The sequence below is a fragment of the Vitis riparia genome, chromosome 13, assembly GCF_004353265.1.
Source record: "Vitis riparia cultivar Riparia Gloire de Montpellier isolate 1030 chromosome 13, EGFV_Vit.rip_1.0, whole genome shotgun sequence".
NCBI classification, from domain to species: Eukaryota; Viridiplantae; Streptophyta; class Magnoliopsida; order Vitales; family Vitaceae; genus Vitis; species Vitis riparia.
Genome location: NC_048443.1, coordinates 13,855,706 through 13,868,209, shown reverse-complemented (window position 1 = coordinate 13,868,209; position 12,504 = coordinate 13,855,706). Strand labels below are relative to the sequence as shown.

General features: G+C 33.7%; 2 protein-coding genes across 2 annotated transcripts; both read left to right on the top strand.

The window, feature by feature from the left end:
- The first annotated feature begins 8,713 nt into the window (after window positions 1-8,713).
- LOC117928340 (protein FAR1-RELATED SEQUENCE 5-like) lies at window positions 8,714-9,421 on the top strand. The gene has a single exon (XM_034848236.1). It carries the CDS (start codon window positions 8,714-8,716, stop codon window positions 9,419-9,421), a length of 708 nt encoding a protein of 235 aa, XP_034704127.1.
- Window positions 9,422-9,502: 81 nt separating this feature from the next.
- Window positions 9,503-11,410, top strand: LOC117928339 (protein FAR1-RELATED SEQUENCE 5-like). Its single transcript, XM_034848235.1, has 4 exons — window positions 9,503-10,032; window positions 10,114-10,222; window positions 11,202-11,270; window positions 11,396-11,410. The coding sequence occupies exons 1-4, from the start codon at window positions 9,503-9,505 to the stop codon at window positions 11,408-11,410; spliced, it is 723 nt and encodes a 240-aa protein (XP_034704126.1).
- The last annotated feature ends 1,094 nt before the right edge of the window (window positions 11,411-12,504 follow it).

Below are 12,504 nucleotides of genomic sequence, written 5' to 3'. Positions count from 1 at the left end.
GTGAAAGAGTGACTTGAATCAAATCAATTGCTTAGCTGGCAAAGCTGAGCTGGTCAACTTGATTTGCTTACATATAATTAAGGGAGAATTGTGTTTTGGGCCAGTTGGGCCCAAAAGTTGCATGAATAATGGTGTAATAAAGACAAAAAAAGCTTATGTGAAAGGTCAGAGGGTATTTTAGTCCATCACTATTTTATATCCTTAAAAGGTAATGTATAAAAATTTGAATGATATATTGGAGTGTTCACATTCTTTACACTCATGAGCTCTACCGAAGAGGGGCATATTTGTAGACCCCTCCTTGCATGTTTTGGCTGCCACCACCCGAGAGAGGGGATTTTTTCTTTTTTTGGTCGAATGGGGGGACCCCTTTTGAAAAAGGAGGACAGCTTCATAAACAGCAGGAGATGTGGGCAGCCAGGCGAGTAGGTGGAGGAACCCATGCTGCTGACAGGTGAATAGAAAAAAGGAAACAAGTAGTGGCTTGTTGAAGAAGATACGGGGGAAAAAAAAAAAGGAAGAGGAAGGAAGAAAGGAGTGTCGGGCAGAGGAGCAGAAAGCGAGTTGAAGGATCTTCGCTTGGAGACTCAGGTATGGCCATTATGAGTGCTCTTCGCCCTGTATTTTTTCGACTTTTCCCTCGCTTGGCATTGTCCACATTAGGCATGGTTTGATAGGTATTGTTAATATATTTGCTTTGCTTTGTATTTTCTCTGTTTTCTCTGTATTCTCTCTTAAATAACTGAGATATGGTTTGCTTCCTTTGAGCCTGATGTTTGATCAAATATCTAAAAGCTTGCTGCTCGTTCCACCAACTGACATTTCGTTCATCACTCATAAAACAAAATAGTGCCTGATAGTTTCTTGAGTCTCTCATCTTTACTCTGTTTTAGCTTTTTTTATCCCCTTATACGTTTATGCTCATGTGCTTAACTGTGATAATGCCCTGGACTGAGCATCACCCTTTGAGAAAACCTTGGCTGCTCCCAATCTGGAATATGATGGTCATTCGAATTTATTTGGGCTGAAAATAAGGTTTTGGTTGGCATGGTTATTGGTTTTCATATGAGCCTGTGTCCAGGAATGCGAGAGCTTTGGGCAACTGGGTGGATTCATAACAGAATAAAAGTGATCATAACTTTCCATCCTCAACCCCATCACCATTCTCGTCCACCACGGATGTCCCTATCTACCATATCCATCACTTTCAACTTCATCCCATTATCTCCATGCACGTATCCATGTTGATACCCATTTTTCCATTACCACCACATGCCAACATCTCCATCTCACATACCTATCATCTTGAATCTCTTCAACCGGTCCACCTCTCCCCGCATCCTGTTATTGGCGCACCTCGTTAGTCATCTCTTACTCCACCCCGCCCATCATTCACCTATCCATCTCATCTCTCCCTCTCCGCGGTCGGCGACTTCGACTCCGTCGCCATCTCCGGTGCTCTGCCTCCTCCCAACTCCGACGTCGGCGACAGTTGCAGCAGCGGCAACACCTCAAGTTCCCATGCCACGAGATACTCCGCTCAGAGACCGAGTCTCGTCCAGGGAAGTGTGAGCAACCACTCGCTTCAGCACAACGGCCGCCATCTTCCGCACCTATCTCCTCTGAAGCTGCCGTAAGTGCTCCAAGCCTCTCTTCTTCTCGTCGTCTTCACTCTTCACATCGCAGAATGAAGTCCTGGGTTGAAGCATGCCGTGGTGGTGAAAGTTACGGGTCATCTTTGGCTCCACTCCCATGTTTGGATGGGTGCCCTATGAGTTTTTCAGTTTCAAGCTGATAGTTTTGGTTTTTTTTTAAAATTAAAATGCTATTGGAAGATGAGTTTTGAACCCACCCATGCTAGCATTGGACTCGGGCTTGGGTTGGAGCACCAAGCCCAAGTTTGAGATCCAGCTGGCCCATTGGGCTTGCCCATAGCATCATATAAGGGTTTGTTTTTGGAGCCCAGCCTAGGTCCATGATAAGTGAACCCATATAACTACCTCATGTCCTAACTAAATCTTTAGCTTTAGTAAGTTATTCATTTATTCATGCTTTTTTTTTTCTTTCTTTTTTTTTCACCAATTTAGTTAGCTCAAACTTAAAGGCAAATTATTAATTATATTTTTATCTCGAAATTTATACTATTCAACTTCACCAGCTTAAATATTATGATTATTAATTATTATTATTATCCCGTATGTATCTATATATCACATTTTAAAATCTCATTCGCTAAAACCTAATTCTAATTCTTCAAAATATTTGTTTAAATCATATTTTCATAAATCGAATCATTACCCCGTATTATTATTTATTCAAAGTCCAAGGAAATCAAGTTCACATTTTTTAATTTAATTCTTCAAATACTCTTTTAAATCTTATATTTATCAACTAGAATTATTATCTTATATTCTCTTATCTATCCATGTCAATCCCTCAAAAATCCTAGGTTTAATTTAATATTTCAAAATATTTGCTTAAATCATATTTTCATAATTCGAATTATTATTCCCATATTGGTTATTTATTCAAAGTCCAAGAAAATCAAGTTCACATTTTTTAATTTAATTCTTCAAATACTCTTTTAAATCTTATATTTATCAACTAGAATTATTATCTTCTATTCTCTTATCTATCCATGTCAATCCCTCAAAAATCCTAGGTTTAATTTAATATTTCAAAATATTTGCTCAAATCATATTTTCATAATTCGAATTATTATTCCCGTGTTTATTATTTATTCAAAGTTCAATCTATAAAAGAAAATCAAGTTCATATGTTTTAATTTAATTCTTCAAATACTCTTTTAAATCACACATTTATCAACTAGAATTATTATCCTATATTATTCATTTAATTATCTATACCAATCCTCCAAAAATCTCATGCTTTAATTTAATTCTTCAAGTACATGTTTAAATTTCATTCTCATAAATCGAATCATCACCCCACGTATTATTAGTTGTTCGAAGTCTAGTCCATAAAGAAAATCCCATGCTGTAATTTAACTCTTCAAATACTCGTTTAAATCTTATGTCCATCAATGGGAATTATTACCTTATACATTCATTTATTTATCTAGCCTAACCCTTCAAAAATCCCACGTTTTTAATTTAATTCTTCAAATACTTGTTTAAATCATATTTTCATAAATCGAATTATTATCCTATATTTATTTAGTTATTCAAAGTCTAATCCCTCAAAAATCCCCTGTCTTAACTTAGTTTCTCAATAATTCGTTTAAATCTTATTTTCGTCGATCAGGATTATTATCTCATACTCATTTATTTATTTAAAACCTAGTTCTTCAAAAATCTCATGTCTTAATTTAATTTTTCAATCCTAAAAATTCTATAATTCGTCTAAATTTTATCCTCACCCATTAGAATCATTATTCCATATCTATTCCAAGTCCAATCTTTTGAAAACCCCCTGTTTTAAGTCAATTTTCGATCCCAGAAATTCCATTATTCGCCTAAATATTATTCTCGTTAATTAGTATTATGATCTCGTACATACCTATTTATTCAAAGCCTAATCCTTTAAAAATCCAACACCCTAAATTCAAATTTTCAATTATAAAAATTCCACTATTTTATTCGTTTGCATATTTGTTCATTTATTTATTTCAATCATTAAAATTCAACTCTTCAAAACCGGATTTCCAAATTTAACCTTTAGACTAAAAAAATTTTCCATCATTCACTTTTATTCATTTAAATATCATCTTTGTTATCATTATTATAAATTCCACGTTTACTCGTTTCTTTCTTCTAAAAATTCCAATAATTAGAGTTCAATTATTCAAAGGTCCGACTTTCGAAATTAATTTTCAAAATCCCACTATTCACTATTCATCCGTCTAAATATCGTTTTGATTAATTAGTAACATTATTCCATGCTTACCCATTTATTTCTCTTATAAATTTCAATGATTAAAGTTTAATTCTTCAAAATTCCGATTCCTAAGTTTAGCTATTCGAAATTCCAATTGTCCTATCTCCGAACTTCATTTTCAGTTTCTCGTGCTCCAATTCCCGTATTTATTCCGCTACTTATCATTATCATTGTCACTATTGTTTTATTCATTATTTCTATAAATTTTGCCTTCAAACGATTTTCAAGATTACCAACTTTTTATAAATAGACTCTCATAATCTCTACTTCTCAAATAACTCACAATTCTGTTTTCTTTCAAAATTTAATTCCCAAAGCCCCGATTTTCGCAACTTAGTTTTCCTCAAAGATCCCGAACTTTCAAATAATCCCTCAAAATCCCAATCTCTTTCAAATTTAATTTCCAAAATTCTCATTCTTACATCTAATTTCTACGAATCCAATTTTCAGATAAATTTTAAAGCTCTAATTTTCGAATAAATTTTCAAATGAATTTCAGAAATCCAGCTTTCCTTCGAACAATTTTAATCCCTGTTTAGTGATGCATGTGATATGTTTTGTGCTCTATATGGTGTACTAACCCTCTCTATTGATAGCGCATGGTGGCTCATGGCCCAGGTATGTACCCATCTTCCCTCTAATCGTTGTCTATGCATGTCTCGATTCTTATGTGTGCATGATCATTTAGGATATCCATTGATTTACTCATCAATTGCCAAGTCAGCTTTATTTTATTAATAGAGACCCGACTTTAGGGACTTAGAGGGGTGCTATGGTCTTCACCGTGCCTTCCCGATAAGTAACCTGACCCCTGAGCCCGATCCGGTTTTTCGCAGATCACCTTTTCCAAAATAAGGAGTCGCACTTAGAGTTTTCTTTCTTATTTTGTTACCCTTTTAAAAATAAAATAAAAATAAGTGGCGACTCCAAGTTTTTTTCTAAAAATCGAATTCTCATCAAATAAAATGAAAATCGAGCTCGCCATAGAGTAGGAAACGCATGAGCCCGAAATGCGGGGTCCATAATTGGTCTTTTAACATCTTATATCATTTCCATCAATTACGGAAGTTATATGGACCAAATATTAATTTTTGGGTCCATGGGCGCAAAACACAATTCTCCCTTATTTTAATTACTGCTGCCTTCACATTCACTCATTTCACGTGCCCGTGCCTCTCTTCCTCCTATTGATTTGTTTTTGTTTTTGTTTTTGTTTTGTCTTTATCCATATTTAAAGTCGCGACTGGTGACCGGTGACAGAGCCTGCAAAATGCTCATACTCCACCTAAAAGTTCAAAGGGACGCGGGACCATTCACATCTTTTTAAGAGAAACATACATTTCAAATTTCTTTTCCTTTTTTTTTTTTAATGATTTTATTAATTTCAGTTGTGAGATTGAAACAAAGATCAATAAAAAAACTTCTTTCAATTTTTTTTTTTAATTTGAGCTAAAAATTAAAGAATTAATTTATTAAAAAGTATGAATTAGTTGAGGAATCGTCTAGCAATTCCTTTATATTAAGGGTGGGCTCGATAATAAGAAATTTGATGTTAATATTTAAGTGTTATTTGTTTTTTTATAATAAATTCATTTTAATTATATTAAACGATATTAATAAGGTATTTTTAATTAGATAAAAAAAATTAAATATTTTAATTTTTTATATTCAAGAAAAAAAACAAACACTTTCTTAGCCGAGAGGAGTTGATATGAACACAAAAAAGGAACAATTTTGAGTTGGGTGCTACAAAAATTTGTGTAGTTAGAAGGTGGTGTGAAAGAGACGAGTGGGAAAGATCAGTTAGTGAAGTTGACTTGCTTTTTTAGAATTAATTAGAGAGAAAATACCCATTGGATGAGATTATGCCTTTGATATGCAATCTTTTAAAAATATTAACGAGTCCAAAATGTGCGGATCACTGGATGATTAAGGTCATCTTACCAGTGGTAGGTGTGGGTGATACGTGGAGACGGAAGCAACAAGTACGAAAAATATAATATAAAATAATAATAATAAGTGGAGGGTAGACGTTGATTTTGACTTGGGAGCAGAGCAATGAATAATGGGCATTCACTTCCCACCCGTCTTAACGGGCTTTGTCCAGACCTGATCTCACAGTATTAAATGGTAGAAAATGTAGTTTTTCTGTCATCAGTGTTGTCGGCGTCAACCTACCTTTCCTTCTCATATATTTTAACACACACTTTCCATGTTCTGTTTTTCATAAAACCGTGGGACCTTCCCATTGTCAGGCCCAGACCTTCTCGTTTTCCAAAAAATTGTTAGGTAGAGCTGGTAATAAAATTGTGCTCTTTGGAATTTAGAATGGTTTTTAGAGTTTGAGGCAAAAGTAACATTTAAAAAAAAAAAAAATCGATCTAAACACGTTGAAAAAAAAAATATTTGTGAAAGTAATATGTACGTACCATTTTCTTTTCTTTTTTTTCATTTAATTTTTCTTGGTTTTAAAACTATGGGACCCATATCCATTTACACATAAATTCATTTCTTATTTGAGTATTAAACGGGCAACGGGCAAAGGACTATTATGATAGTATCCATATTCATTGTGTAAGTAATAAATATTCCTAATCATCACAACAAAACTAATCGGTGAATATAAACACTTAATTTTATGTTCGTAAGTTATTATTTGTAAGGCTAATTGTGGGCTCATTTAAAGTCTTAAAGAGGCATATAAAACGTTACAACTATACTATAATAAAAAAAAAACCACAAAATATTAATTTCATATATAAATTAAGCTCTCTAAAAAAGTCATAACCCTTCTAAAAACTATCCTAAACTTCGATGGGATGTGCCTAAAAAAATCACTTGAACATACCTTATTACAAATACACTAACTATTTACACGAAAGAAGTTAGTAAAAAAAATATTATTAATCATATGCCAATAAAAACCACAATTACCAACTGTGGTTTTAGCTTTAAGATTAAAATTACAATTATCAATTATAGTTTTAAGACTAATAAAATTAAATAGGAGTTTATGTGATTGAAAAATTAAATTGATAAATATTTTGAAAAACAACCTAGATGTGACAATTTTTTTTCCATTTTAAAAAGGAATTATTTTTCCACCAAACTCTAGTTGTTACCTGCGTATAATTTGTTTCTTCCAAAATTATCATATCAATTATTCATTAAAATAAAAAAAAATAAAAAATTCGAATTAAAAATATCTTTATAAAAACATGAATTAATTATTTAAAAAAATAAAATAGTAAATATTAAAATAGAAATAATTTATGTAAAATTTGTTTTTAAAAACTGACAATTTTTTTGAAAACTTAATTTTTATTAATGGTGTTACTTCACCGAACAATTTTCTTAAACATTGATTTTTTTAATTAAAGCTAATAATTTATTTAAATGATTGGATGGATTTTAATGAGATTGGAGTTAGGAAATGTGTGTGGTTGACTTGAGATGTATAGAAAGTTAATGTTGAGGCTATGCAGATTAAGGCAAGACTACCAAAACGGAGCTCTAAATAATTTTCTTATGGGCTTTCCCCCAATCAGACATGATTCCATCACAATGACATTATTATCTCATATTGGAGAAAAGTTGACATTAATTTTTTTTAATATAAATGATTCACATTGGCTTTAAAAATCACACTATCATCAAAATTATAGGGTAATACATATTCAACTGACTTAAAATGAGAGAATCAACCTTAAGAAATGTGTATTATTGACTCCCAATATGGGGTAAGTTTGGAATAAGTTTGGAGGCGTACCCAAAATCTTCCATGCTTTTAGATAGAATTATATAAAAGTGATTTTGCATGTTTTTAAAGAATGTGCATGAGAGGTATTAATTATTGTGACCGCCAAACTCCTTGAATATGGCAACTAAGCTTAATGATGAAATTTTTGTTAACATAGTATGCCTAAATAGGGCAACATTCTAATGTTCTGATAAGGAATGAAGGCCTTAATGAAATGAACAACGAAAACAAACAATTAGCTACTCTGTTAACAAATTATAACAGTGAACATGTAGAGGTCGACCGGTTAAATAAGACCTGTTGATACATTTTCTCAACCAATAGACACTGGCAATTTTTTTAAGCAGCACCAAAATGCATCCGGTTAATTTGTAGGTCAACCCCTTTCTTCCACATTATAATAGCTTAGAGCAAGGGAAGAGAATAGATTTAGTTTACGAGGAACCAAACAATTGAACCGATTGTTTTTTTTAGCTCATCAAGACCAACAACACCGTCCCCTACCACTAAAAAGTTGGACAATCCGAAATCTTGTTCTTGCACAAGGACCTCCAAAAGCACTACAACCTTAGCCTCAATGGCAGAACCATGTCTAGCAAGTTGACTTTAACTATTCCTTCACTTGGTTGTCTAAGGTCAATTTAAATTATGGTGCGTTTCTGTAGAGATGTCAGACGTCGATCATTGTCTAACGCCATCTTTTTAGGGTATTGGTGTCACATTTGCATTTTCACAAGTTATTTCCTCAACCTAATGATTTCTAAGTGATATTTAATGATTTTAAAAAGTTTCGCTTATGATTGTCTATAGCAGACAAGTATCAATTTTGCAACAGATGACCTTTTAAATTTAAAATCATGGGGAAATTATCACGTCTGCAGTGTACACAATTTCTCAAATTCTCAATTTTTATCCAAAATTGAGAATAGATGACGTTGTCAAATTCGATTTATCTTCTAGTATGCAATCAATTGATACAAAAGTGATACGATAATTTGTTAAAGTATTATTGGGGCACTTTTTAATGTTATTTATGAAATGTAGCTGATGCAATCAATGAAGGAGAAAACAATCAAACGGGAGCTTGAAGTGAAAAAGGAGGACGTCGTCAATGACGATGCATATACTGGTGGCACTTACCACCTGGGTGGAAACGGTTTGAAAGAGAAGGTGTTGAAGGGTATTTTAGATGAAGAAGTATATAAATTGCAATTCGATTGCATAGATGAGGCTGAAACATTTTACAACATGTTAGCAAAAGTAGCCGGATTTAGTATTCGAAAAGATGATTTGAAGCGAGACAAGAATGAAGATATAATATCTCGAAAGTGGGTGTGTTCTAGAGAAGAACAGCGAGCGACAAAGTTTATTGAAAATGACAAGCGACAACGTGAGCCACGATCATTGACTAGAGTTGGATGTGAAGCTGCATTTCGTATAGGCTTGAATAGGAAAGATGGAAAGTGGATTGTAAAGGAATTTATAGGAGAGCATAATCATAATTTGGTCAATGCTATCAACACACAATTCATTCGGTCTCATCGAACAATAAGTAATCTAGATAAGGCACAAGTTGATGTTTTGCGTAAAGTAGGTGTTAAAACCACACAAATTATGGACTATATGGTCAAACAATCAGGGGGACATCAACACGTTGGTTTCACACAAAAAGATATGTACAATCACGTTGATGCAATGCGTAGAATTGAAATTAAAGACGGTGATGCGGAAGTTGTGTTGGCTTACTTGTGTGGAAAGGTATAAATTGATTTTTTTTTTTATAAATTCAACGTCGATGAAGAAAGTTGACTAACAAACTTGTTTTGGGCTGATTCAACTACTCGAATGGATTATGCGTGTTTTGGGGATGTCCTAGCATTTGATACAACGTATAGGACAAATGTTTATAAAAAGCCTCTAGTAGTGTTGGTTGGTGTTAATCATCACCACCAAACTGTGGTCTTTGGTAGTGCGTTATTGATAGATGAAAGTGTTGGTACATATGAATGGGTGTTGGAGACATTTCTTATTGCAATGATGAATAGGAAACCCATATCTGTAGTAACTAATGGAAATAAAGCTATGCGTAAGGCAATTAAAAAAGTACTACCCCATGTGTGTCATCGCCTGTGTTCATGGAATTTGCAACGAAATGCATTCACGAATGTGCATATTAAGGACTTCACAAGCATCTTTGCAAGGTGCATGTTCATGCATGGGAGTGCAGAAGAATTTGAAAAGGTTTGGCATCAAATGGTTGAAAATTTGGGTCTTAATGAGAATCGTTGGGTCACCGAGATTTATGGGAAACGTAAACGATGGGTTGAAGCATATTTACGTGGAAAATTCTTTGCAGGGATGAGAAGCACACAAAGGTGTGAGAGTATGAATGAATATTTAAATAGATTCTTAAAAATTCGTTTGCGACTGTATGAGTTTGTACAACAATTTGATAGGGCAATATTGAGAATACGGCAAAACGAGGCAAAGACGGACTTCGAGTCGAACAATTCTTCACCCATGCTTTCAACCAAGCTATCCATACTTGAAAATCATGTTGTGACGGTATACACAAAAGAATCTTTCCTTAAATTTCGGGAGGAGATGAAGAATGTAGAGTTATTCTTTGTGGTAGGCCTTGTAAGTGATGTTTCAATGCGGGCATACACATTATCTAAGTTTAGACACCCGAACTTAAAATGGGAAGCCCAATTTTCCCCGAATATTGTAACATTAAAATGCTCGTGCATGATGTATGAGTCAATTGGCATCCCTTGTTGCCACATGGTTATTGTTATGAAGGTGAAGCATTTGGAAGAGATTCCTCACTCATGTATTTTGAAGAGGTGGACAAAGTTAGCAAAGATGCATACATGATCAGCACCAGAGAATCAAACGAATAACGACATGGATCGGTTTGTACGATATGGTTCATTGAGTTTGATGTGCAACAAGCTCTCCTACTATGCGTCTGATACGTCATCTTCATTTCTAGAAGTGAAAAATGAAATAGAAAATTTGACGGTGAGAATGGAGGAACTCTATAACAGTAATTTGAAAAGGAAGAAAGTAGCGGGAGATGGAGCAACAAGTCCAAACCAAGTTCGTGATCCAAATATTGTGAAGACCAAAGGAAATCCAGGCAAAGTTGCAACAAATTTTCAAAAAGGAAGATGATGTAGTTGATGTAAAAGAGTGGGTCACACAATTCGAACGTGTACAGAACCTAGAATCCCTCAAAATAGTCATCAGCGTCAGATGGTATGACAGATTTAGTAATAAAATGCCGCAAAGATGAACCTGTTTAGCTATACTTACATAAATGACTAATATAATTGTTTTCATGGCATTATGAGGACGTAGTAGGAAAACAATTTGTCTTCTCAATGTGACATTCAAATGGAAATGATGCCTTCAACAAATTCATCAGTTGACATGTTTGCAACCTTACCTATATGTATAATTGCCTTGTTATATAAGACCACAAACATTGATAACATCAAATTCAACAAGAATTGACAACACTTACTAGTCGAAAATGCAGGGAATGCAAGGGGAGCATTTGTCGAATGACCAATCTGACATATATATAGATTATGGTGAATTTGGCAATGTAAGCTTAGGAATAAAAAAAGACTTTTGAGATGAATTTGATCTATGCATTATTTAATGATTTGGTTGGAATAATTGGAATGACATAGGACACTTGAATTTTTACAATGGAATGTGCATGTGCAGATAACAGGATTTTAGCAATATGGACAAACAATGACAACACCATGGGAAGGTGGGGATCCAAACAAATATCCAAATGAGAAGGATATGCAACCTTTTTATTATTCGTTAAAGGAGTAAGGGATGCAGGTATTAAATCAGTATATATATTAATGTACGTTGTCACTTTGCATAATATGTACTTTTAACTTAAGTATGTGATGGAAAGGCTAAATTTCAATGCGGATGGAATGTTGTGGATCCTACATATAATATTTACTTAGGGAATTTTATGTTTCTCGTAGTGTATAATTGGATTTTCAAAATATGGAAGCTACAAAAAAAATTTAAAGAAAAATAAAATAAAATAACTAAAAGCATTATAAAAACAGGTTGCACATTGATTTGAAAGCTGAGTTACAAAAAGCTTGACATCAATGTTTAATATCTTGTACATAATATCCATTAGACAAATTTGAAAAGAAGCTCCAACCACTTAGGCATATAGTCATCTTCATCATCATGGCCATCTCCAAGCAAAGCAGAAACGTTAGCTATAGCTATATGCTCAACACATGGCATTTGACTTATTTCATTGGCTTAGGAGTTAAGACTCTGGGAAGTAAAGGGTGGTCAAAGATCAGGCGTAGCGGACTTGCCCAATCCTATATTTCCTTGAAGTAAGTCCGGAGCGGGAGCAACTTCTACAACAAATTAAGAATAAACTTGATGACTTGGAAGGGGAGTTTAGAAGGTAGTTGTAACCGCATGTTTATCATAGAGATAAAGCGGGTTTTGTATCACTTTCCAGAAAGCCAGTCATATTATAACCGTATGGTTCCATGAGGATCATTTTTCAATGGTTGTGATGCCCTTTGGCTACCAAACAAAACTGTAACTTAAAATAATATTTAATTAAATTAAAAGAAACTAACTAATGTTAAGCATTAATGTCCAAGCTTACATGTCATATTAATTTATGAACAATTTTTTCTTGGATGAATTCCAACAAGTATAGTATCCTGGGTTAGGAACTTTTTCCAATGTACGATTTCATAATCTTCCCTCCAATTGTGTCTCACAAGATTATAGGGTTAAACCCATAAACACCTTGATGGATTAGACAAAGTCTC